The 23827-nt window shown below is 41.5% G+C and overlaps 2 protein-coding genes across 5 annotated transcripts in view; one reads left to right on the forward strand and one right to left on the reverse strand.

The window, feature by feature from the left end:
* MCPH1 (microcephalin 1) overlaps positions 1 to 23827 on the reverse strand; it is a gene marked incomplete at both ends in the record, with an annotated part of 219396 nt that overhangs the window by 80613 nt on the left and 114956 nt on the right.
* Positions 1 to 23827, forward strand: part of ANGPT2 (angiopoietin 2) — a 54034-nt gene that overhangs the window by 16227 nt on the left and 13980 nt on the right. Inside the window, exons 2-5 of one of the 4 annotated variants that reach the window (XM_082680481.1) lie at positions 12706 to 12861; positions 16050 to 16171; positions 20950 to 21182; positions 23113 to 23243. In XM_082680481.1, the coding sequence (XP_082536607.1) occupies positions 12706 to 12861; positions 16050 to 16171; positions 20950 to 21182; positions 23113 to 23243 (642 nt within the window). The remainder of the gene's footprint in view (positions 1 to 12705; positions 12862 to 16049; positions 16172 to 20949; positions 21183 to 23112; positions 23244 to 23827) is intronic. The other 3 variants (XM_082680480.1, XM_082680483.1, XM_082680482.1) reach the window with 3 other exon arrangements.

A 23827-nucleotide genomic window follows, 5' to 3' on the forward strand; every position in this document is an offset into this window, starting at 1 on the left:
GTCCCAAAACCTGTGGCATAATGATGGCCCTACTACAGCTTCAAAAATCACACATGTCACTTCTCTCCAACCTGAATCCAACACAAAGCTACTTTATTCAAGTTTTTATAATGCTGCTGAAAAGCAAGAGCTGCTTGAATTGGAATAACTCTAAATACAATGAAGTTCAATAGATTAATTCATTTATTTTACTTTTCTCAGAGCAATTTTGTATTCATCCCAATGGGTAGCACAGCTATTCAAAGGATAAATCATTTTCTTCCTATACTTGAAGTCACTGAACTCCATCAAAATGCAACCCATGACTCAGACATTTATTTATTTATTATTTATTTTTAGACCAATGGGAACTGCATGAATTCTTTCTCGGTCTTCCGAGAGCAAATGCCGTTTATGCTTGACCCGGAAAGAACTGAGCTTCGGAACGTTAAATTACTAATTTACCTAACAGTACTTTTAACCCTCTTTGGGCAGCTGGAACGGTTTAATCTACACTCTCTGCAGACAGTCACTTTAAAACCACTTTTTCAAAGTTCATGTCTTTAGGCAGTACTTAGGTACAACCAGAGGAAAGATGCAGACAGAGGTAAATAAAATCACTCATAGTAACTAGGGTTGTAGTGTCACGGCAAAAGTTATCAAACATTTCATTTTTAATACCCTTGCCATTAAAAAAATTTTTATTGAGGTCTAAAACACAAGAAGTGTATACAGTGTACTAACCTTAAGTTGACAGCCTCGTGAACTTTTAAAATATGAATTTGTGTAACTAGCGCTGGGATCTAGATATAAAACATTTCCCGCACCCAGAAGGTCCCCTCATGCCCCTTCCCCATGAATAATCTCTCTTGCACACGCCTAAACACCTCCCAGCCAGAAACCATTATTCTGACTTTTGTCACCGCCCACAGGTTTGGTCCACTCTTGAACTTGATATAAACGGGATCATACAGGAGGTGCTCTTTTGCATGGGTTCCTTTTGCTCCACAGGCTGCCCGCGACGTGTTTAATTGTACCACTGATCTGTTATTTAAAACAACTGAGATGTAGTGCACTAACATATCAAACCAGTCCCCATGGGGCAATATTTACAAGTCAAAATAATAGTCTATTGTGAGACAGAAAGCAGTGAAAAGTGCTCACAAAGGAATATTATTTAGCAGTTTCAATTTGGTATCATATGCTTGGCCACAAAACATTCCCAATCCTCATGATTTGGGCAGCTCGACAGGTTTTATATTGAGCAAGTTAGTATGTAAGACAGGTTCATTTTATGACAAGGTGTAAATCTATATGGGTGCCTATTTATTTATTTTAAAAATTTATTTACTTATTTATTTTCGGCTGCGTTGGGTCTTTGTTGCCGTGAGCATGGGCTTTCTCTAGTTGCGGCGAGTGCGGGCTACTCTTCGTTGTGGTGCACGGGCTTCTCACTGCGGTGGCTTCTCTTGTTGCAGAGCACCGGCTCTAGGCGCACGGGCTTCAGTAGTTGTGGCGCACACGGGCTCAGTAGTTGCTCCGCGGCATGTGGGATCTTCCCGGACCGGGGATCAAATCCGTGTCCCCTGCATTGGCAGGTGGATTCTTAACCACTGAGCCACCAGGGAAGTCCCTGGGTGTCTATTTAAATGGATTCCTTCTCAGAGTGAAATTTTATTCAAAAATTAGGATGATAAGTAACTAACCATGTAGAAATATAATAATGTGCATTTAAAAGTGACATCTTCACTTTATGGCCAAACTTTGCATCTCTATCCTTACTTAAGCACTGGAGAGAAAGTGACTTCCCTACACATGAATGACATGCCGCTGAAACAAACGACTGAAATAAACTGCCTCTAACAATGAGTCAGAAACAACACCGTCCCTAGAACTGGTATTACGTAAAGAGAAGACTGATACAACATACATTTTGTAGCAAGACACTCTTATTTTGGGTCTGGAGGTCTTGGAAGACGTAATTAGAAGGTCACTGATTTGTCCAAAGTCATCATCACTATTTGCAGCTCCCGGTGGAGGTTCTCTTCTTGTGGGACCAAACTTCAGCCGTCCGCAGCTCTGAGGGCCTGCGAGCCACAGCCAGATGGGGGACATGTGTAAAGCTTCCCCATGGCCTTCCAAAGTGAACTGCAGTCCCAGCTGGACTAGCAAAATATTTCATCGGTGAACAGTAAATACTGTGATATATACTTGATACAGTCATCAAATTTCAGATCAAGAAATAAAGATGAGTTATAATTAGTAAAAAAAAAAAAAAAAAAGCTGTACTATTCTATTTGCCGCTTAGTTTGGTCACTGAATATTGTTCTGCTTTTGTTGCATTGTTTTCGATTAGAAAAAATTTTTTTTTTCTGTTGATCAGGTTTAAAATAAGTGTTAAAATGCTCAAAAATGCATTACAGCTTTAAAGAGGAATCTGCAAAACAGCCTAATTAAACAAATAACCTGTATTTCTAATGTGAGTTTAAAAAGAGGACTGATCACTTTTAAGTTTCTTTGCTTTTGCAAAGCGTAGGCAAGTAATACGATTCCTTAAAGTATGCGCACACAGGCCACTGAATTATGTAAATAAATATAAAAATATGAAAACTTTTATAGCTTTAAACCCTTGAGAGGACTGAACCAGAGGTCAAATTAGAGATAATCTAATATATTAGAAGAGGTAAACTCTCCCTCCTTAATGCTTCAGAAAAGCACGCACTTTAGCTGCTATACAATCATAAAATTAAAAAAGCGGCAGCTACAGCTTTATGAACATGAAAAGCAAAATGAACACACTTGTCTAAATATTTCCCAGCGCTGTTACTGCAGCAAGTCTGACCAGAGCGTGATGCTGAATGAAGCTCTCCATTTCCTCACCACACACAAGGCACCGTCACACACACTCGGCTCTTAGAAATGTCAGTCAGTGGAGAGAGCATACACATACATGTTGTATCCATTTATTCAAGTCCACTGTAAAGTAGACAGAATGGTTTTGGGGCAAGAGAACATGAACAGTTCAAAAGAGAAGAGAGCTACCAGCCGTACCGAGAAAATACCGTAAGAACACATTTTCGCGGATGGTGGGTCAGGAGTACACCGTCATATACAAGGGATGGAATACTTGATCGCTGTTTTCATGCAAATCAATCTAGTGTACTTTGGGCACCCTCCAGTAGTATCCTCGAGGTCTCTCCGTTGGAATTCTCTCCACCTTTTGCTAGCAGAGGAGATAAAGCAGCAGAGGGGCTTGGCTGGAGTCTGTTCTGCTGTGCGGCGCTCAGCAGGGCGTGCAAGGCCCAGTTCTGACATTTCTCAAGCATTCCCATCTGCATTCCCAACGCCTCCCCCCATTCTTTTAAAGAAACAACACAAGCTTCCTGGCTTCCTTATAAAAAACTAGTTTGTCTTGAAAGTATCTTCAAGACAAAAATCATTTAAATTCTTTAAGTCTCTTCCCTTTCATAGCCATCTAGTATAGTAATCATGACAGTGTACCTTTATTTCACATTAAAAAGAGAAAAAAAAAAAAAAAGAGAGAGAGAAAAAAATCTGCTTTTGCTCCAAAGATGATCACACTATCTTGTCCCTAGAAATCTACCCAGGATTTTTGCAAACCCACAGAATACAGAAAGAGCAGAAATGGGACAGGCATAAATAACCTTTGTGATCTGAATACTTCATCACAGAAGTGAAAAAGTAACATTGTTAACACTTGGTAGCAAAGTTTTCGGGTAAGCACAGGTACACCAGTGCAGTGGTAAGAATCCTGGACTGGGCATTGGGTCACCAGGGTTTTAATTTTCACTCCGCTACCAGCTAACACTGTGATCCAGGTCCTAGAACCCTCATCCACATAATGAGAAAGTTCAGCAATGTTACTGATTTCCAAAGCCTTCCTCCCCACCCAGCTTCTGAAGGTCTGTCACCCCACAGCCAGGTGACAATGGATGGATATATCTGTATCTACATTTATCTCCACAACTGAGCACATATGTATGTCCATGAATATACACATAATGTTTCAAAAGATTCTGCCTGCCGCAGAAAGACACTGAAATAATTTACTTACCTTATTTTTTTCTCGGTGCACCTTAATTTCAGACAGGCAAGAACACTTTAGTTTCATTAAAAAAGAAATCCTCGGTATACTGTAATCTAAATTAATCAAATCTCGTTCCCAGAGCTGAATTTCAACGGCTCCCATTGTAATAACTGACAATTCAGTTCCTTTTATAAACGAGAGAACAGTCGTATGTTCCCTTTCTACCTCTGTAGGAAGCATCACTTGCATGTCCTAGGCTGAGAACAAATATCCCAGGCACCAGACCAATGCAGCAGTCCGCAGAATGTCCTCTGTGCCGTCGGGCATTTGCGGAGGGTGAAGGACGTTCTCCCAACTGCTTTGGCCTCTGCTAAGCTCATGTTTCACCTTCTGCATATGGCGATCGGTGACCGTGGCCTCGGTTTTGTCTCCGGCTCCACCCTTTCTCCAATCTGTTATAAACACTGACACTTTCAGGAGAGCTGCTTTCACGGCCGCTCTCTCAGCAACGTTACCAAACTGCACATGCCAGGGCTTCAACCCAATGATCCCACACGACCTGGGGCCTGGAGCCGCTCACCTTGGCCTCACCTCCCATCACAGCACAGTCAGGTCCACGGGGCCGCGGGTGAGGCTGTGAGTGCTCCGACCTGGGGTTTCTGCTCTGTGAATGAGGCCCGGGGTCGCCCCCTGCTCCCAGGGAACACGTGGAGACATGGCCAGTCCTCTGGGCCCTCCTCTGCCAGCCAGTCCCACAGGGAGCAGCCAGTGGGCTTCAGTTCCCCGGACGCCCACTTCCCGCCTGACCCCCAGCCATGGGGACGCCGGTGCACCCGCGGGCCCCTGGGGCACAGCACGCAGCTGGGGAGCTGATGCCGGGGTCGCCCTGCCCCGCGAAGGATGGGAGTGCGCTCTCTCTTGCCCCAGGCGGAAGGTTCTGAAACACATTTCCTACGGATCCTCAGAAGGTCCTGTGGGATTTCTCACCAAGGCCACAGCGGTGGTCAAGGGTGTCCACAGCGTGTGTGCCGGCCTCCTCCACCCAGCTTCCCTCGCTTGTCCCCCTAGGCTGCTCCCTGGGACCACTTCCTAAGTAAACTTCCTGCATGTGTGCCTTTGTCTCGGGCTCCGCTTTGGGGGAAACCCAAGCTAAGGCAGCATGAGAATCAAAGGAGATTAAACATATACATATAGATACACATGGGAAGATGGATAAGGTATAGATGTAGATACAGATAGGCATTTTACAGGTGTCAATTGCTATAACCAGCCTTGCTGCATATAAGTGTATATATGACCTAACAGCATCGGCTGCATTTTATTTGCTCCTTGACTTACAAGTATCTGTGAGTGCTGTGAACCAGAGCTCTAGCAGATACTTGGGTAAATACGTATGTACGTTAAGAGCCCTCCTAAGAGCTGTATCTTGTGTAAAGCATGACCCCTCTTCCTGTATGAAATGCCCAAACAAATTTATGTTGCTATACCAGCCTCATTATGCCTGCATACATTTAAAAGGGATGCTACTGATGAAAAGTGGCCTTTTTATCAGTAGGAAATGACTGGAACATTTGAGGGGAAAAATACATTTTCTCCTTAGATTTTGGAGTGATGGTAAGGGCAACATACAAAGAGGCAAAGAGATAGTGTATGTGATAAAAAAAAAACCAATTAAATAATGAAAAGGAATATACAGTTACACCCACAAATAAAAGCAAAGACATATGACTTGATGGAGCACAGATATACTGGTGAACTCAGATTATTTACAACTTTATCTGTCCCGGGGGACAAGCTATGAACTTCAGTGCAGCAGCAACTAGTGACTACGGCGCTATGCCTTATAACGTCTTCCAAGTTTACAGTCAGCACAGGGCACACTTTTAGTCTCTCTGTACTAGTGAAAATAGGAACGGGGTTATCTAGACACAGGATCAGATAACAGAATGTCGTTCACAAATGATAAATAGAAAAAAGTGAAAACTAGGTCAGAACAAATTAGTTATAGGAAGTGCTTGAATGATCCTCTGTGGGGTGGGGTCCATGTAGTTACGGAGGACAGAAGCAGGTGTGCTTGTTAACCACCCAGAAAACCTGTGCTGTCAGGGCCTTGCTTCCCTTGATATCCCGTCTGCCGGACCCTGGAGAGGACAGAAAGTGCCAGAATGGAAGGCAAGTGGCTTTGATATGGGCTCTTCTGGGAGACATGAACTCAAGTACGGCATCAATACAAAGAGGACAGGGAAAGAGTCCCCAGCCCATGGGGTATTTGAGCATCATCTCCAAAATGTGGAGCAATGCATTTGCCCCTAGTCCCCTGCAAGGTTTGAGATGACAAAGGTTTGCCTGAGACGTGCATCTCCCAGTCTTTCCCCCTTTAACATCTGCATCTCTCCTTAAACACTGCTGAGGACACAACTGCTTGGACAGTCAAATGTCCAGATTAGTAAACACAACAAAACAAAACAAAACCTTATATGGAGGGAGAAGAAAGCCCAGTTTTGCCACTTTCCTGTCTGAAGACCTCCAAAGATGTTTTGTTCATGACAGGGAAGCAAGAACATTAGGTCATAAGCCTTCCAAACAGAATATCCTTTGATTTAACGATCTTGCATTCACGTTTCCAAACTAATTATCGCAGCAAATGCTTTGCTCGTTGTTACTAGTGCGGATGGCTGGAGAGTGGCTTCAGGATTGCTGTATCCCAAGCAAAGAAGAACGTAAGCCTGTAGTATTAGGAGGTTTAAAAAATCAATGAGACAAAAAAGAAATGTTTTTGATATCAAATCGCAACACACAAGGACGTGGGGCTCTTTGAAGAGAGCAGGCAATGGTGTAGCACCTGACTGCAGAAAGGGCAAGGCCTCCTGGCAAAGGAGATGCAGACAAAGGCCGGAGGGATGAAGCAGCCTACGTGGTCTGGCACATCCAGGAGGCAGGTGAGCACAGGATGTGAGGCAAGGAGATCGCAGGGCACAGGCCAGGAAGGGTGTGTGCTGCGCTTTGCCTCACAGGAGCAGGTGCAGCGCAGTATGTGAGCTGCAGGGGGATGAAGCTACACCGATGCCCTGACCCTCAGGTGGGATGGAGGCAGAGTTAGGGGCTGCGTCACCACCCAGAAGACAAAGGAGGGCAGACCTTGGTGGGAAGAAGGGATCAAGTCAGAGGGATTAGTGAGGTAGGAAAAAACAGCTTTTTTGGGGGGGGTGTGAGTAGAAGAGACAACAGTTATAGTATCTTGTTTCCAAATTGAAATGCTATAGAATAAAATGTTTCCAGTGAAACCTCAAGTTGTTTGTTAACTTCCTAAGGAAATTAGGTTATTCAGATGGACAAAACCTAATGAACTAAAAAGGCATCAGGACACAGAGCTTTGTTGAAGTAGAAGTGATCTCTCAGCCAGGACCTATATAGTTGGTAAGGGACCAACACCAAAATCTCGAAGTTAGGGATGATTTTTGTATACTATCTATGTTCTCAACCAGGATCTATATAGTTGGTAAGGGACCAACATCAAAATCTTGAAGTTTGGGATGATTTTTGTATACTACCTATGTTTTCCTTTCCCCAGCCAATTCTGAGATTACTTTCCTTTTGGTACAAAAAGTGATGATGATAATCTTGGTGAAAAGGAAGATGGCCAGGGAAACATTTTAGGGTGTAATCAATCTGCCACAGTTGCTTCGTAAATGGACTTATTTTTCCTGTCAAATTATTCTTCCAAATGTTTGGGGAGTAATGAAAAACCTCAGGACATATCTTACATTGAAAAAAATATATATGTCTATGTTGTGTTAAAATATCTTCTTCTGGCTGCTTGAATTTCAATGTGTTGCCAACTTTTAAAAGATGGTGTTTAGGGTGTAATTCTTTTTAGCGAATAAAAAAATAACATCAAGCGAGAATCTATGCAACTATAAGCATAGCAATAGCCTTACGAGGTTCATTTAAGTTTGGATAATCCATCTGAACGCGAAGGAAACAGAAACAGCTCAAGGACCCACACATGGAAGCGTGCTTGGACCATTAATTAAGACGAGGACAAAATGAACGTCCACACAATTCTTTCTAACTTGTAACGGGAACCTTTCCGAGGCACTTGGACCCACAAATGAGAATCGCTGCCTAATCATCTTCAGACATGAGGGCAATGTCAAACATTCCTTCAAAATGTGAGTATGCGAAGCCACCCATGTGAAACGAGACAGAGCCATATCCCTCCCTGGGGAGGCTCAAGTGTCTTGGAACTGTTTTGATAAGAGTGGCTAAGCGCAAACAGCAAGGACGGGAAACGTTTGCAGGAGGAGAGTGGGAGCAGGGCGCTGCCAGCGAGAGGAAAGGCCTCATTTGCTTCGTATTCTTTCTTGTACTAAGACCTCCTTATACTAGAGTGAACTTTCATTGGGTCGATTTCTATATTGCTGGGTTTCAGTTGCAGACAATTAAATACAGGAGATACTAAACAGAAAGACGTTTTTAGGCAACAAACTAGAAAAGAACTAATTTGTCAACTTCAAGAGTTGGGGGAATTTCAAAGCACATGCATCCGTGTGTATCAGCCAAACTGGCTTCATTTCTATATTTGGTCTTATGCTCAGGCACATGCCGTGATTTAGGGAAAGCCTGCATTAAATGGGAAATTTTCACACTACGTAATGAATGTTCAGAGTCTTTCTCTCTAAAAATTACTACTAGTCTTTGGGGTGAAAACTACCCATTTGTCATGTCCCAGGAGATAAAAATCGTCACTGGTAGTCTTCAAATCTAGGCTTTTCTATTAGTAAAAATGCCCCCCCCCCCCGCATTCCTTAACTGTGTGGTAGGTGGTCTATCTTTTTCTTTAAGGCACTGAGAAGCTTGGACATTGGAAGGCACGCTCACATCAATTTTGGGATGTACCACTTTGGGCTGTTAAAAGGCAGGAAGTGCGGTGTGCCCTCTGGGTTGAACTACCAGTCTGCTCCAGGCACCCCAGCCCAGAAGTGCCCATGTGAGACTGGGCACCTGTGGTCCATGGAAAGAGATGAACACAGTAACTGAGACATGGAAGCAACCAACAAACATCAACTAGAGTTATTGTGGTTGTTACTGCTGCTACCGTTTCTGGGATTAAGTACGTTCTTAATTCTTAGAGTACTCAACTGTCATATCACCCATCTCTCTTAAAACCTTAATTTAGGGCTTCCCTGGTGGCGCAGTGGTTGAGGGTCTGCCTGCCGATGCAGGGGACGCGGGTTCGTGCCCCGGTCCGGGAAGATCCCACATGCCGCGGAGCGGCTGGGCCCGTGAGCCATGGCCTCTGAGCCTGCGCGTCCGGAGCCTGTGCTCCGCAACGGGAGAGGCCACTGCGGTGAGAGGGCCGCGTACCGCAACAACAACAACAACAAAAACCTTAATTTAATTTCGCTGCGTAGCTAGTTAATAAAAGGGTAACAAGGGTTACCCTTGTGTGAAAGCACAGATCTTGTTGAGAATCAACGCAAAGTATCTAATACTTGATATTCCTGTTTGTGTTTTACTTTTCTCTCAAAGACTTCAGTTAGTTAGCAATTGGGTCAGTATCATATAGGATTTTACTTTTTTTAGTTGTATATATTATATAAAGAAACTATATATGTATGTACTATATATAATATCTATATACACACATCATGTGTATACACAGATCTGTAACTTGCTTCAGTGTAAGATTAACCTCCTCTCTGCAACATACCATACACATATACTTTCACACACACATAACTCGTACACAGACTTTGTCATCCTAAAAAGCTGAAAAAATAGTGACTTAAAAAGCATTTATATTCTACTGTTTTCAAGCTTAGAGAAAGATATGGCCATAAAGTTTAGAAATTTTATTTTAAAAAATTAGGTCTTTTATGTCTTAAAGTTCTTGAGTCTAATTTTAAATTGGAACTTGACTTTAAAATGTCAAATTATAAACAATCCTCTCATGTGTCTTATTGATTGTAACCACATTTGACTCATTAGTTCTACAGTCGGGGTTGAGGATGATGAAGGATTCATTTTCCCCTTCTAGTTATGCGATTTAGAGCGAAACAAGATAGAACCGTTTTTATTTAGCCCTTAAGTACTCAAATCAACGAGAAGATTAAGACTACTAGTTTGTAACTTACTACTTCAGAGTATGTACTTAAACCAAACCCCAGCTTAAGTATATCTTTAATCGTTCGAAACTTCCCAGAATAAGTCTTTCTAAATATTATCTTTGTTGGGTGTTAAGAGTAACTAAGACAACTCTTCTGGATGACTTACATAGCTTTAACTTTAACCTCAAAAATTCCATTATTCCCATGGTAGTGAGAGAGAGAAAGAGAGAGGGAAAGAGGGAGCAGACAGGGAGGGAGGGAGGGAGGGAAGGAGAAATTACAAACTTCTATCCATGAGCTGTTTTATATCATGTATTTAAATTGTAAAAAGTTACAATTTTTAAAAGGCGGGGGAAAGGAAAAAGGAAAGAATGAATTAAGAAAGAAAGACCACAACTGCCAAAAGGCCTGAGCTAGTTAGTACTAGCTAGTTAATAAAAGGGTAACAAGGGTTATCACGCTTCAGATTATACGAAGTCTATATTACACATGTTTGTTGGACTGCCAAGGAGTAGTACCTGATTTGTTTTCCTACGGTGGTCTTTTCTATTTTGACCACTTCTCATATTGAGAAGTAAAGGCTTCAACTACAAGATTTTACAAATTATCAGGATTCTAGTAATTGTCAGGTTTCATGCTATATTTGATCTGCTCAAACCAAGGGAGAACCAGGGGGTGACTGAACCATCAAGATAACCAGCGCGCAGGGAGATGGGCAGTGCGTGGGATGGAGGCGATGCAAACCAGCATGGAAACAGTAACCCTACAGCTCTCACACTAACCCCGACCCTGCACCACCACTCCAGACACAGTGTGTAAGCTGGACCAACAAAGAAGCCCTTGACGGTCGGGGGAAACTCGACCCTGGCCGTTCCATTTTCTCACTCTTATAGGCAGAAGCATAGAATTACTCAGGGGTTAACACTTCAGGAGAAATAAGGTTTGATGACTAGCTCTATGAATGGTTTCTCTGCAGAGAATGATGAGTTGTAAAGAAAGGCACTATAAGCAGATTTTGTTTTTAAATAAGCAGTTTGATGATCAACTTTCAATTATCCAATTTAATAAAAAAATTTTTTTGAGTTATAACTATATGAAAAAGAAATGAAAATAAAAATAAGGTTTCTGTCCTCATGACCTTATAGTTTAGACCAATGACTGGAATTGTGGCTCCCATGATTGGATCATTAAGAAAAACAAAGAAAGGAAATGAAATTTTAAGTACCTAGAGTTATACATGCACAATGCCTCTAAAAGCAGAGCTTAATTAATCCTTAAAACACTCCTCTGACCAAACCGAAACCCTATTATATATACGAGGACACTGTGGCCCTCCCCAAAGTTGAACAACTTACCTAGAGTCCAAGGAAAATAGGGGAGCAGGTGTGCACAGCCTGAAGCCCACATGTTCCTTCCCACACACCTGGCTGGCCTGCATTTGTATTCTTTTTTTAATTAATTAATTTATTTTTGGCTGCATTGGGTCTTCATCGCAGCGCGTGGGCTTTCTCTAGTTGCGGCGAGCGGGGGCTACTCTTCGTTGTGGTGCGCGGGCTTCTCATTACGGTGGCTTCTCTTGTTGCGGAGCACGGGCTCTAGGCGTGCGGGCTTCAGTAGTTGTGGCTTGCAGGCTCAGTAGTTGTGGCACACGGGCTTAGCTGCTCCGCGGCATGTGGGATCTTCCCGGACCAGGGATCGAACCCGTGTCCCCTGCATTGGCAGGTGGCTTCTTAACCACTGCGCCACCAGGGAAGTCCCTGCATTTGTACTTAACTGTATATTTTTACTGCCAAAGACACAGGCACCTATACCCATGGCAATGAATTAGCTTGTTGACGCTCTTACACGTAAGCGAGTGTTAAAATGAACAGGCATGCCCTCGGTCCATGGGAGAAGAACCAATCCTGATGGTCACGTGAGATAATGAATAGACTAAACTAGGATTAAGTCTGCCTGATAGAGAAAATGACGAAACCGTGAAAAATGCACACGTTAGGAGAACTTAACAGGTCTAATGTGTGATGATCTCAGTAAGAGGGAAGGTAGGGGGGTGGTCGCTGCAGAATGTGGCCCTGAGTTACAGGGAAAATCCAAAGGTGCATCCCTCCTCATACTCTATCTTAGAGAGTCTTCTGAAGCCCGTATTTTGAGAAACCGCAAGTCTAGAAAGTGGTAGAGATAGTGATGCTTCTTTGTACCAGATTTTCATTTCCTGCGTAACGTGGATGCAACACAGCGAAATCCTGGTAGCCCTTCCTGCTGCACGGCATGGCCATCCGCCCACCTCTGAGCTGTGGTTTGACCACCTCCCTTGCCTGTGTGCACTTCTAGGGCTGTCTAAACCGTCTGTCTCCCACACATGCTGTTACTGGGCTGCCAGATTTTGAATCAACATAAAATCACACTGTCTTTTACTGCTAGTGATAAGAAAAACCCAGCAAGATGGCAAAGTCAGAGCAAGGCACAAGCCTTCCAAGAGGTGCTTTAAAAGACAAGGGAAACTAATTAGGAATAAGGTTTCTGATCATTCGACTCATGACCGTCTCCCTGACACTTGTTCTTTTCTAGCTTGAGAATTACATCCAGGACAACATGAAGAAAGAAATGGTGGAGATACAACAGAACGCAGTGCAGAACCAGACCGCTGTGATGATAGAAATAGGAACCAACCTGCTAAATCAAACCGCAGAGCAGACCCGGAAGTTAACTGATGTCGAAGCCCAAGTAAGTAGTGAAATAGGAAACAGAGAATGGCCCAGCCAGACAAATACTAGCACAAAATCGTTACCTAATGAAACAAGGGAAAAGCAGAGGAAGCGCGAGGAGAGCAGAAAAAAGGATGAATTGATGAGAAATTAAGAATTTGTGTCTAGACAGAAATTTAAAATCAGGAAATATATTTTCATTTTTACTACTGAAGTTACATTACCTTTATTCTACTGAGGACGTACAAACCATTTTCATGTTATTCATACGTGACTACAAGAGAGATGTTCCTCTGCCTCACTGGTATTTTCTGGACTTGAGGTAAACTTTCCATTTTTGAGCCCTTCGCTTTTTTGTGCATCTGAGACACGAAAAGCACTGAGGCAGAGTGCTAGAAGCTTTGTGCTTAACCCTAACTCTTGAGTTAAGATGAAAGCTAAGACTCACAGAACTGCCAAAACAATCTGTGGTGTGTGTTTGTACAATTTGTGGTGTGAATTTATAGAGAGAGAAGCAAAGAGAAGAGTAAGAAGAAGTGGTTGAGGCACAGAGAGTGTTTAGCCATCAGCCCAGAGCCTTGAGTTCCATGATTAACTGGATGCACGAATCTCCACAAGGCACTAGCCTTCCCCGGCCTCCGAGGTTGTGACTGTGAAATGGGGGGACTGGCCAGGTGACTGACTGCCAAGTTCCCTTTTAGCTTTAAGATTCCACGAGCTATCAATTAATAGTAGTAGGAAAGAAGAATATGAAATACGAAAATATTAGAAGAATAACAGCAAAACATTAAAACAAAATTCACCTGGAGCCATGCTGAATGACAAACAATACGTGACCCAATAAGAAGAGTCCGGGTGGGGAAAAAGTGCTGCTGGGGGGATTTACGGAGATGCTTCAAGTTCAAGCTTTGTCATCGGTGAAATGGCCTTCTGGGTCCTAACCCTAGCTTCTTTATAGTCTTGTGAAGTTAGTATCTTCCTACGCTGAGTTATAAATAATTCTCAAAAAAAACCAACGTAGATTTAATTGTAAACGATCTCCATGACATATTATTCTTATGTCTACTTAAGCTAAAAGACCAAGAAATGCCAAACATCAGTCAGGAGGGGATAAGAAATAAGGGAAACGATAAGCCTTCCAACTGTAATAAGCCCACGTTGAGAAGGGCACCAGCATTCTTTCATTGTCTCTCTGAGAACTACTGGATAAGGTAGAGAGAACAGCAGGCGGGTGGTAGGAGAATAACAGATTTTTATCTGAATATAGAATAAGAAGTTATTTGCTTACCACATCTTTCCATAACATCAGAGCAGTTTAGGACAAATATAAATATCTTACACAACAGGTCACAAGGTACTGAAAATTGTAATCCCCAGAGGTCATAAAATCCAAAAAGGAGAAGACACAAAAATCTAAAAGTAAATGTATCAATATATCCATTGTCAATTGTTAGAATAAATTAGTAATGCTTAGGTCACATCCCACCTTTGGGTAGTAAAACTGATGAGCAATTAAGCCCTTCAAAAAGTTGTCCTGGAAGTATAACATTGCCTATGGTTCAGATAAGAGAAATAAAAAAGTATAAGATACAGAGCAATGATGTAAATCTTTGCCATCCTGTGTTGTTAGGCTTACTAGCATTTAATGAGGTTTTGTTGGGTCACATGATATAAAAAATCTATTGTGAAACTAGATATCACCTGATCCAGGATGACAGGAAAATAGGAAGATGGCTGGAAAGAAAACAGCCTATAATGTCCAACTGAACACATTAAGACGGCGGAGCCCAAGCAAGGACATCAAGGGACCGAATTATGTACCAACTTACTTAAGGCATCTGCTGCGTAGTTACTATGTGAAATGGGTTAAATCCAAACATGAAAATTTCTGATATGAAGATTCTTCCAGCTTGTCAGGGTGTCAGACTATTAAAACAGACTGTGAGGGGTGGTTGGAGGCCTGAGAACTCAGAGAGAACAGACAACCATGTGAACTAGGTAACTTAGAGTCACCTGCAGCTGGAGGCCTTCGGAAAAGTGATGGAAAACATCGCAACTGGTCCTGGGTGGGTCAGGACCCACACGCCATCCTCCCACCCCTCCCCCACTGAATTCATTTAGAGCTCTTAGGAGCTAAATAAAAGACCGAGTTTCCAGGTCCTTCTATCAATAACCAACACAGACTGTCTGGGCCCAAAGAAAATGTAGGGCAAATCTATATTCCGGGTGTTAACATTAAATCACACCCTGAGGTTGGCCAATGCCTTCTTTCATGCGCAGAAGTGTTCATGGTATGAAGGCATCCAGCTTTGACTAAGGACCAGACCGTCCCTAAACCTGCACGGTGGGGCTGGGCTGCCGCTTCCACGAATGACACAGACCCCGAGCAAACAATGCTTCTTTCAAGGACCCTCATTCTGGGCAACAATTCTGCCTGACACTTACACATGATGTCACATCCTGAGTAACCATGACACAGAGGATGTGAGTCATGGACTCTTCCTGCTAGAACGCAGCCAAACGCGAAAGAATTCATTCTTTAAGTTGTTTGAACACAATGGGAACAGAGATACCGCACGTGGTCTATGTCAGAAAGGCCCACAAAGCAAAACTGAGCTCCTACTTCATACTGATGTTCTTGTTTCCTGATGGGTTTACATGATTTTTAAAATAGGAAAAAGAGCAGTGGAAAAGGGGGGGGGGCGGAAGAAGAAAGAAAGACTAAACAAGTGAATACAAACAAGGAAATGCTGGGCTAAAAATGAGCTACGTTCTTATAGAATGGAAGTATGTGACTTCTGAACACTTTGTCTACTGGCAGATGTGAGAACAGCATTTTGTCTCGAGCAGAGGAAAAGCCTCTCTTCATTTATCAACAACTTCCGATATACTAAATATGACCATTTTATACTCTCAATTATCTCACTGTGTGAAATGGTAAAACATGGCAGAACAAGAAAATGAACATTATTTGACACAAACACCATCGTTCAGAACTATTAAACCCTTTCCAAAATACACGATGAAAAAAATGTTTAACACACTCTGATGCAATCCAGCACAACAAGCCTTTTCTGAAAATGAAAATTATGCCAAATTAAGATGCTTGGGTAAGTAAGTAACATTTTAGTTCTGTTTTCCTATAATTTAGGTAACTTTATGTCTAATTAAAAATAATAAATAGGAATTTTATTTTGTTACATTTAGGTATTAAATCAGACAACAAGACTTGAACTTCAGCTTCTGGAACATTCCCTATCTACAAACAAATTGGAAAAACAGATTTTGGATCAGACCAGTGAAATAAACAAACTGCAAGATAAGAACAGGTAATAAAAATACAAAGAAATGTATAATCCAGAACTGTACACTTTCTAGATATGAAAGCCTATTTCATATGACTATTAATTATAAGCGTGGCTTCCAAAATGCTGAATTTCTTAATGTATAGTAGGAGGATCAGAAACCTTGTGAGGGGAAGGTAGGGAGAGGGTTTGGAGAAAAATACTGCAAGGGCATCACCTTCTAAAACAGACTTCAACTTTGTTTTTTAATCCTCTGGCCCCTTAAAGATTCTCTTACACTAATCCTCCGAATTCTACCTCCATATTATGCATGAATCTATGGAAAACTACTGCCAGGGTTGTGCAGTAAAAGTCACACTGGCTGGGGCATTTTGATATTAACTTTGCCAAGTTCTCTGCCTCTGAGGACTTAGTTTATCCCAATGCAAAACGGTCTACAGCAGGAAAACTACACTTTATTGTAAACCAATGCACATTTCATGATGCAGTATTTACTCTTAAAGCATATGATAAAGTAAAAACAAAAGTTAATACTAAATATGGTTATATTAATATCTAAATAAATATTTTAAAAATCCCAAGAAAACCAATACAAAAACTAAGATTATGGATGACCAGTGGGGATGGTTTTCATAGGTTTATTCCAGGAGGGAACATATGAGGATAATTCTATTCACGTTCCAGGTGTGCTTACCTCCTTGTTTCTAATCGGGATATGTACACATGACATGGAGGATGGTCAGACAACAACACACTCTAATTCACAATTAAATAATTCTTTATTCTTAACCAAAAATGACTGTAAGCTTATTGTCTTATAATCATTCTTTCCTGTTAATCAAGAACTAAGCTGAAACAATTCTTCTGTTCTTTGAGTAACAAGTTGGACTCATTATTGATTTAGGGTTTTGAAAAGCAAGTAGATTTTTATTCCAAATATTTTAATGTTTCAAATTTTTCTCTTCTGCAAAATAATAAATAAAATCTGAGACCAATAATTGAGACAAAACAGTCTCTCTAGTTTCATGTTGTTAAAATGGCCTTATTTAATGTTCTTTTGAGTGGGCTGTAGTAATGCTGGATGCCCTGGTACTGGACACGGTCCCCACCTTAGTTTTGTAATTTAGTACGCAAGGATGCTAAAATGATCACTTACGCACGTCAGTTACATTACCCAGGCACCATCTTTGTAAATTTTTGTCAAATTGTATTGCCCTTTGCCTATAAAAGTGTGCATCTTATTCCCAAATCAAGACACACTGCTTAATATTTTCATTTACCACAAGGTGCAAACTTTCCTATACGAAGTCAACTTGAATTGCTGTGAAAAACAACTGACAACTTACACTACGTTTTTTGATCATCCACGATTTGATGAAATTCCTTTGTATGTTAAAGCTTTACAAGGTACAAAATAGTGATTGCAACCACACAGAAATCTGCTGTGTTTTCTGATAATTCTTGCTTAAATGATCCTTCACATTTTTTCCTCCTTAATCCTTCACAATTTTTCCCAGGTTAATTGACATTTGACCAGTAATGTGCTTTTCCAATAATTTCACTCCATTTTTATATGAAATTATATTTGAACATCCCAACATTTTCTCCGTAAAACTACCTTGTCGAATAAACATCTCTAACAAACGAAAATCCTACATGACTTGCAGCACCAGAGCACCACAACTTGGACAGCAGACATCAAACTCAGACTGGAGTTGCATAAGAACTGTTTCTGAATAACCTGCCATAGTGCGGACACTGAAAGGCGTGGCTTTTATCAGCTGACTTATAAAAACCATATGTAACAAATCTAAATCTATACCTGCAGGAAGAATAATCATTTTAGCAGCTGCAGAAATCACGCTCTCTTTTGTCACAAATATGAAATGAAATGGCAATGATAATGGTTTTTTCATCAACAACTGTTAGTAAATACAAATAAGAAAATTGTGTTGATGATTCTACATCTTTCAGTGAGTTTGGCATGCTGTTTTCAGGTGCCTTAAATTTTGACTAGCCTAAGATTTCATCTGCAGGAACAACATTACAAAAATATGTGAATGTGGGCTTCCCTGGTGGCGCAGTGGTTGAGAGTCCGCCTGCCGATGCAGGGGACACGGGTTCGTGCCCCGGTCCGGGAAGATCCCACATGCCGCGGAGCAGCTGGGCCCGTGAGCCATGGCCACTGGGCCTGCACGTCCGGAGCCTGTGCTCCGCAACGGGAGAGGCCACAACAGTGAGAGGCCCGCGTAGCGCAAAAAAAAAAAAAAAAAAAAAAAAAAAGTGAATGTGCTGCACGTTTGACAAACCACATTTTAAATTATCTTCAATAATTCCCCCAATGTACAATTGTCTTCTTCATGGAACAGTTTTCCAATGAAGTCAAAGTACTTATTAGAGTCAACATTTTTCTGAAAATTGCCACTATAACACTTTTTTTTTTGTTTTTTTTGGTTTTTTTTGCGGTACGTGGGCCTCTCACTGCTGTGGCCTCTCCCGCTGCGGAGCACAGGCTCCGGACGCGCAGGCTCAGCGGCCATGGCTCACGGGCCCAGCCACTCCACAGCATGTGGGATCTTCCCGGACCGGGGCACGAACCCGTGTCCCCTGCATCGGCAGGCGGACTCCCAACCACTGCGCCACCAGGGAAGCCCCACTATAACACTTTTTGATTCAGCAGCTGAAGTTGAAAATTACTATGCCCTTTTCATCTTATCATCCTTTTTTTTTTCCTTCTAAAATAAGTGATTGATTTAGGGGTTACTTGTACCAGTTCAGTTAAATTGTCATATTGTTATATGATTACTGTTATTGAAAAATGTTGTCATTGATACTGTCCCCTTCTGAAGAGAGGCAATAAAAACTCATAAGAGAAACATGATTCAGCCTTGATGTTTCCACCAACAAGGATATTTCCCCACATTTCTCAACAGACCATGAATTATGTTAATATAAAGTTAAGCTGTACCAAAGTCCAACTGTTATGGTGATGATCAAATTGATCATCCTGTATCAGAAATTCAAATAAGATGCTAAAAAGCAAAGTGTCAGGCAATGCAGGCATTCTCCACCCTGCCCCACCCTCCTCCCATCACCCGTCAACACTGACCGTGGCATTTGCTGCGCTGCACAAAGTTCTTGCTATGAGTTTATGCTCTATTCTCATCTGTTTTATCCCGTTTATTTAATTTCCTTTTATTAAAAAAAAAGAAAAGCTTATTGCAACCCACTAAATTGATCGCACAAGCCAGTAACAGGTCCAGATGAGCATTTTGCAAAACGCTGCTCTGAAATCCGATCTCTGAGACTCTTTACAGCCTTAAACGCAACGATACACGGTGCTGCTTATGACCAGCCTGGTCTGGGATGACCCGATGCTGGGCTCACCTCTTCAGTACCTGCTCGTATTTAACCTTAAGATTAAATCTTTTCGATCAGGATGTGACTGACCTCTGGATTCTACTGGTAGAGGTTTGGGAGAAAGAAACAAATTCTTTTTTTTTTCATATCCATCTCACAGTATTCACACTGTCATTCACACTCTGGACCGTGTGATCATCACATCTTTCTTTTATGCCTCTTCATAGAATATTAAAGACAACAAAAGATTGGCTGGATAACAAATTTCAGCAAGATCACTTTGAAGGCAGTATAGATGAGTGATTTCAAAATGTCTGTACATTTTATGTTAATGGTCTAGGTGAAGCACTGTAGGAGCACTTCCTATAGCCTGTACGCTGATGGTCCTAGAAATGATTTTAGGTAGCAAAGAAAAAAATTATGCATTTATTTTTAGGTTACCTTCTGCTTACAGTAAGTCATCTTGGTTTTTAGATCAATGAAAGTGCTACACAAGTTAAAAAAATAAGTTAGCTGATATCAGTAAAAATGTTAAGAAATAATAGTTGAAAAAATGGATATGGTGCAACTGATGAAAGTCGAAAGCAAATGTCTGCATCACGGTAACGGATTATTTCTTGACTTGGTACTTTGACAGTATACTTATTGTCACACACTGGTTTACAATGACTATTGGACTGGGATCAATTTAAGAGCTGCAACTGTATTTCTGATAATAATACTGATTCATACTGACTGTTAATACTCATAGGTAAGACCTGTAACGGGTAGTCTGTCCCTTGGCTGAGCAATGTTGTTTCCAGGGTTAAAGGTTCAGAAAATGTTACTGCCCCCAAAAGGAACAATAGACCCATGGATTATCTGAACTAGAAGGGGTCTCAGAGAGCATCATCTAATCTAACGCCTTCACTATGGATAGCGATTTACTTCTGTAGGTGGACTTTCCCTTAGATAGATATACACCTGAGATCCAAGGAGGGGATGGTCTGCCCCAGGTAACCCAGGGGGTCACGGGCAGAGGCAAGGTTCTCAGCCCGGGGCTCTCCCCACTGACGCACAGGTGTTCCCAAACCAAGGGCACCTTGTCATTGTCCTTTGTCCACTGTCATTCCTCTTCAGCGGAACCACGGTCTTCAAGTGCACTGCATGTGGTAACTTCTAGTTATGAACCTTACATTTTCACTGGGGTACTTTCTCCTCATGTCATATCTATGTCCTCTATCTGATCTCAGCAAGTTTGAGAGCTTCTTCAGGGCCGTGGCAACATCTTGTTACTTTATAACTCCTTTAACACCTTAACAGAGTGCCCTGGAGAAGCAGAAATTCAATAAATATGAACGATTGTATAAGGATTATGAAACTGATTAGCTGTTTACAAAGCACTTGGCTTTGATGGCGATCAGAAAACCCTTCACTAACTAACAATTATTTCCCTTTACAAGTTTCCTGGAAAAGAAAGTTCTAGACATGGAAGACAAGCACATAGTTCAACTTCGGTCAATCAAAGAAGAGAAAGATCAGCTCCAGGTGTTGGTATCCAAGCAAAATTCCATCATTGAAGAGCTAGAAAAACAACTGGTGACGGCCACGGTGAACAACTCAGTTCTCCAAAAGCAGCAACACGACCTGATGGAGACGGTTCATAATTTACTGACTATGATATCGACATCAAACTGTAAGTAAAGTTTACATGCTAGTTTTTCTTCAGTTTTATCTGCCAGTAGTCGACGAACCTTTCAAAATTCTAAAAAAGACTCTCACCTTTCAGAAAAAGCACACTTCTCTTAATATTTCATATGAATGCTTTATAGGGTCTCAGTATGGAATCGATTAAAAAGGAGGAAGAGGGGAAGGGGAATATATATTTATACTAATTATTATGAGGCAAACCAACCCAAACATACTTTTTTGTTCATGGGCTCAGAGAGTCTACTCTTAGTTAGTTCCATTGCTACCTAGATGTTTGGGGCTGGGTAAGTTACTAAACCATAGTGGACATTTTTTTATTTTTTAAGAGGGAGAAACAATCCTAGGCCCGTAGGGTTGTTGTGAAGATTAAATGAGATAATATCGGTATTTGCAGTAACTGGCATAAGATTGGTACCCAAGAAATGCCAGTTTCCTTCTCTCACCACATCCTTAACTACATCTTGCCTTCCTTATTCCTTTTTGACCTTTCAACTTCTCTTCGATATTAGAGGGAAGAAGGGATGCATCTTCAGTTGTTAATTAGAGACATGATACACAACCTGTGTGGTATTTTTAAGTTTTTTTTTTTTTCTTAAACATTGGGTCTAGTTCTTGCTACGGTCTGTTTCAGTGTCCTTTCAACTGTATTCTTTTGACACAGATGCACTTTACATATGATTCATGTAGAGACCCTCTTCACCTCCATAAGAAATTATGTTCTCACATTTTTCTTGACTCATACAGCTATCCCCACTTTAATTACAGAAACATTTACGCAAAGTCTCTACTTAAACAAGGACGCAAACAAACAAAAACAGTAGCACAACTTTGTGCTAAGGGGCAGGTTTCACACCAGGTGGCCAGCCTGCAGCATGTGCCTTCCAACTAGACTTTCACTCTCTTATAATTTAAAAAAAATCATATATTTTTCTCACATTCAGAAAAAAGGAAAAGACAACTATCTGATGTCTGGTGGGACCAAGACAGTGTGAGGTATTAGCTGGGATGAGCCAAAGTAGAGAAAGTCACGTAGCTCAGATCCTGGTAGAACAAACGAGCACAGGTGAAAGAGCAGCAGGACAGGCTTCGTCTGTGCCGTGTGCTTCCAGCTGGTGTGCAGACGGGAGCCTCCACCTGTGATGCCTGCCCTCGCCACCCGGTCCAGACACCTAGGCTTGCGTCCATCTCTAGAATGACGTACAAATACACACCTGCAAGAATACATACACACAAACACTTTTTCAATGTGGCAAAAAAGGGACTGGAAAGTCTAAACGTTGAGAGCAGAATAAAATTTTGAAAGAATTTCATAGTCCTAGACTTTTTAGACTTAAAAGGAAGAATTTCAAAGACGCAGATAAATAAATGTTAGGTTCCTCTTTAACGCAAGCTATCATGAGACGGTTGCTAAAAATCCGAAGAATACTAAATGTCTTCACCCAGTGGTCTAAAGAAACGTATAAAGACTTGGCCTCAGATACACAGAAAGAAAGGACAGCAATCCACAGCACTGCCTAGGTAGGACGTGGCCAGTGGGCTGTGGATGCAGCCACTGTGGAGCCAACTGTATTTTCAGGTACATTCTGTTTTATTCTTCTGTAATAACTTTATCTGATTCTACTCAAGATGGAAGATTTTTTTAAAAGTAATAGTTTCTTTAGGCTGAGTGTGAAGTACTTGCATTACATATAGTTGATGAGAAGAAAAAGGAAGTATGGATTATTGGTAACAATCTTTGAGCGTTAACACGGAACAGGCTGAAGGAGTAACTTTTGAAAGGCTAAAATACTAGCATCTCCCTTTTACTTATTGTAAGAATTCAAATGTAATAAAACTTAGCAAATGAGTGCATCTTGAAATAACATACTTTTATCTTTTCAAGAACTCCTTTTAAAAGCTTTCCTATTTTTAAAAAGCAGCTAAGCACTCCCTCATTGCTAAGGAAGAACAAATCATCTTCAGAGATTGCGCGGAAGCATTCAAGTCAGGACTGACCACCAGTGGCATCTACACACTGACGTTCCCTAACTCCACGGAGGAGATCAAGGTAAGGCATTGTCTCCCATTTTCACCTCCCTGGCTTGAAGCAAGTCGTTTTAGAAGTGGAGCAACTGCAGACATAGTTCACACACCCCGGATCCATCCCAGCTCCACTCAGAGCAAAGCAAGAAACACTGACACATGGAAAGGTCTCACCAAGGGCTCCGAGCCCAGCCACTGGGCACAGAACACTGACGATGCACATGAACGATGTAGAAATATCCATCTTATTATATGTGTCTACCTAATATATAAGATAATCTACTCATCGTCTCCTTGCATTTGGCTTAGTCATGCAGAGTGTCAGCTGTCTGCCTTGAAGTGTCAGACCCGCATCATTAACTTCAAAGAAAATGTCTTCCAAAATACCAGAGTTCGAATACCCATAGTTTATGTTTCAATCGTTACTTCAAGCGGCAATCGTATTCCATCCAAAAAACAAAAGGCTTGTTCAACTTGCAACTGAAACAGTCACACAAAATTTCTCTTTGAGACAGCCATGGCAGCTTGATGTGCAGAAGTGATTTATACTCACTTCCATTGCACCAAACAGAAGATAAAAAGACGTGCCCGCAGCAGTAGAGGTTTAAT

Source organism: Grampus griseus (genome assembly GCF_964374135.1).
Source record: "Grampus griseus genome assembly, chromosome: 21".
Lineage (NCBI taxonomy): Eukaryota > Metazoa > Chordata > Mammalia > Artiodactyla > Delphinidae > Grampus > Grampus griseus.